The following is a 3,746-nucleotide window of genomic DNA, read 5'->3' as shown; positions in this document are numbered from 1 at the left end:
GGTCCAACAAGATGTAGGCCACATTTTCCAGATCAGCAACAAGCGCAGGTGCTGCTCGAGCACCTGAAAACAACATAGAACGCTCTACCGAAGAGTTACACGCAAGCGTTGGTTTATTTCCTTCCGAAAGAGCAGCTGCATCTCTGCCACCGCCTGGCGGCTCAGTGCCTTGTCACAGGACTGAAAGGTCAGCCTGTAGCAGAGGCTCTTCCGTCCGGTCTCTGACTGCTGGAAACTGTCGATTAACTGGATGGATACGACCATTTCACCTGACACCCGCCTAGCAATGGTGTGAAAAGCGACTTCATCAAATTGTTCCCCATCAGGAACCCAAAAGCTGATATCATGAACATAGGAAGGTGGATAGAGAGAAAAACTCTTGAAAAGCCTTAACTCTCCTTTAGGAAATTGACGGAGGAAGCGTGTGTCTGATGTCCAGAGCATTCGCCAGTCAGATATTCCACAGATCAGCATGGCTAGGAGGTCAAGGTTCAATGAAGCAAAGACAGCAACCAACTCACTGCTTACTAGTTCATAATGAGCTGTCCTTATAATTCCCACACAGGAGCCCTTCTCACAGGAGCCCTTCTCACAGGAGCCTGAATTATCTATCTCCACACAGATGAAGTACTGAATTTTACTAACCTGAGATTCAAAAGCAGCAAAGTCATGCAGCTCATTTTTTTCAAAGCTCATTGCTTCCTGCAGATTGATATTCAGTTTAAAGCCGGAAACAGTCTGGTGAAGAGAATGTATGCTGGTTTTAATGTTATTCACCAACATCTGGATACAGCTGTTCTCTGTACCCCTGTTAACTGCACATACAAAAACCATCTCATGAAAAACAGGCATGGAGTAAGGAGTGATAAGACACTTCCTGAAAACTAGGCCAGAAAGAACATGAAGTGTCCCCGGGAGAAAGGCTCCTCTTTGTATTATTGCCTGAGCATAAGGTAGAAGGGAAGGTCTAAGATAATACTGTTTTGAAATGTGGCATCCCTCTTGTACATTCACCCAGCCATCCTTATCCGTGTCCCTGCAAAAATCAACATGGGAAAATAAAACTGCATTTGCCAGTCCATTAGACATTTCTTCAGTGCTTGGAGTCTCCTCTGGGCTCAGAATGATCCAAAAGATATTTGAGTGACAGACACCATTGAGGTGACCTTGGTGGAGCAGAGAAAGGCAGTCATCAATGTTTTGTAACGGAAAGGCTTGGCTGAGCTCTGCAGTGAGCTTCTCCTTTACTGTCCGTACTGGATGATTTGAATTTAGTTCTAGGAAACCCCTGTGAAAAATAAAAGTGCAAATTACAGACACCACTAAACAGATTTCCTTGAAATGCCTTCCTGTGATCATAATTTGAGTGCAGCAATTTACCCAAAACAATCTCAGATATTAAGCCGGTTCCTAGTAACTACCTGAACAAGCCAAGTCTTTCATCAAAGGTGTTGCAATGGCTAACACGTTTTCAGGACAGTGGTGTTTGTCTCCAGGTTGCAATCAAGAATTAACTGTACTTTTGCTGGTAAAAAAGGAATGGGACTTAACAGTCAGCACAGGCATCACCATTTCTATTCAGCACAGGCATTACAAACTAGAGAAATAAATCAAATTATGCTAGCCCTGGATAGTCTCCCAAGTATGCAGCAGTTCACCTAAGAGGTTAGCATTTTTCATCTTAGCTAGCCTTAGTATTGTGGTATTAGCAGGCACAAGTCAGCTCCTGAATTTCTTCCACAGTACAGTAAAACAGATTAAAGTTTTCATCTTTACTTGTGTGTTCAAGTATACAGCAGCTTGGTCTCAACTATAAAGTTTCTTTTTGTTCTGTAGACTTGTTTGTAAGTAGGCCATAACCACAAGCCAACATGAAACAGACTTGAAGAAGAAATGGAACAGGAAATTCTGTAGAGGGGAAAGGAGCGAAAATAAAGCAATTCCATTTTATCTGGCACCTATGCTGGTCATTTCCACTGAGAGCAGGAGTGTGTGTTATTGCCAAACAGAAAATAATTACAAAACTTACCTATTAATTTTATCCACAAGTACTTGTGGTACTTGAAAAGAAACTTTTTGGCTTTCCAGTTCTACCTTGCAGATCATAGGTTTGAAATACAGAAGTGGCATGCTTCGTGTGAAAATGTGGTTTAAAGCACCCTCTACACAGAAAGATTTATCTTGACTCCTGACAATACACAACGCAGAGCAAAGTCATTGATCGTTTCCTACATTTAATGTGTCACAAGTAAAGCATTACACAGATAACTCTGTGTAACACTAACACACCTCTTGTTGAATCCCAGGTCTTGTTACAAGGTGACAAAAATGCAACACTACCGTATTTTTACTGGGCAGGTGGTCCAACATTGGAACAAGTTGCACAGAAAGATTGTACAGTCTCCATCCCTCGAGACTGAATGTGGCTCTGAGTGACCTGCTCTAGCTGGCTCTGCTTTGAGCTGTGGGGTAGGACTAGATGACTGCTGGAGGTCCCTGCCAACATCAACCATGCTGTGATTCTGTGATTGTCTGCTAAGCAGATACACATACCACAGTCCTCCTGCTGTCTTTAGGCCGAGATTGACATTTGTTCTGAAATGGACCATTTTGACAATCCTAAGACAATCTTATTTTTTTAGAAGGTACTTTGGCAAGAAGCTTGCATTTTTATCTTGGCTATTCTGCTTAGAGGCAAAAAAGAACTGTAGCTATTTTAAGGAAAATTAAAGCGAGTTCCTCTTTCCAACAAACAAGATACTAAAAGAACATACTAGTGCTAGGCATTATAAAAGCACAAATATAAACTTTTCAGTATTGCCACATGATGGTTACCTGTAGCCTGTACACTTATATCCATGGATAGTCTCTGCTTTAAAAGGATGAACGTTACTCAAGATAAATCCAGCTCCTGCTGCCACAGCCACTATTTGCCAACTGTTGTGCCATTCTCTCCTTGGTTGATCAGCAGGTGTCCCACCCTGTCCATTGCAAAGAGCCACATGGACCTCTCCCTCCTCTGTCAACACTTCTGCAGAGCTGGAAGGAAAGCCAGGCAACAAAGAAAATCCTGCTAACACAGCCAGAAATTTTATAGTGCCAGAAAAACACCTGTAACATGGCTAGAAATCTGTATCACAGCAGTCAATTATCATAGAACTACTTCTGGTTTACTCACCTATCGAAAAAGTGGGCAAGAAGCTCTCTGTTCTTCACTACCCCAGCCTTTCTCCCACTGTGAGGGAAGTTGAAATAAATGCAATCAAATTCTCTTTTTTCTGGTAAAAAATAGTCCTTCAGCTTGGTGCAGTCCACAGAAAACACAACTTCAGCTCCTTCAAAAATAAGCGAAAAACAAGACTCTGATGTTTATCATTACAGAAATTTTTAAAGAAAGGTAGCAATTAAAGTCCTCTAGTCCATTTTTAAGCATATCAGAGCAGCAGCTGCCAGGCACCTTCCCATTCATGTGCGTTAGGAAAACCAGAAAGCCTAGGGTCCCTTTGCCCTCTTGCAAAGACTTCTGCTAACTGGCTATCTGTTTCAGTACTATTTCAGTCTGATTAGATTTTAGGGTATTTGATTTAGCCTCTTGGACAATTCCAATTCCTCGTGGCAAAAGTGGGCTTCCGAGATGCCTGGAGTGGTGAAGCGCTATAAAGTGACCGGACAGCTCCTACGGAGGCACCGCAGCGCCAGGTCCCTGATTTAAGGAAGCCATACCGCTCGAGAGCCTTGCTTCGACC

General features: G+C 42.6%; 1 protein-coding gene across 1 annotated transcript; it reads right to left on the bottom strand.

Moving 5' to 3' along the window:
* Positions 1-84: 84 nt before the first annotated feature.
* FDXACB1 (ferredoxin-fold anticodon binding domain containing 1) lies at positions 85-3,335 on the bottom strand (the record flags this gene model as incomplete). Its single annotated transcript, XM_009576722.1, has 4 exons — positions 85-1,288; positions 2,030-2,188; positions 2,836-3,039; positions 3,179-3,335. Coding segments are annotated over 4 exons (1,724 nt in total), but the record flags the coding sequence as incomplete, so codon positions are not given.
* Positions 3,336-3,746: the final 411 nt, after the last annotated feature.

The sequence above is a fragment of the Fulmarus glacialis genome, unplaced genomic scaffold (assembly GCF_000690835.1).
Source record: "Fulmarus glacialis isolate BGI_N327 unplaced genomic scaffold, ASM69083v1 scaffold25964, whole genome shotgun sequence".
In the NCBI taxonomy this organism is placed as follows: domain Eukaryota; kingdom Metazoa; phylum Chordata; class Aves; order Procellariiformes; family Procellariidae; genus Fulmarus; species Fulmarus glacialis.
Note: the sequence above shows the minus strand (reverse complement) of the source record. Positions and strands in the feature narration are given on the sequence as shown.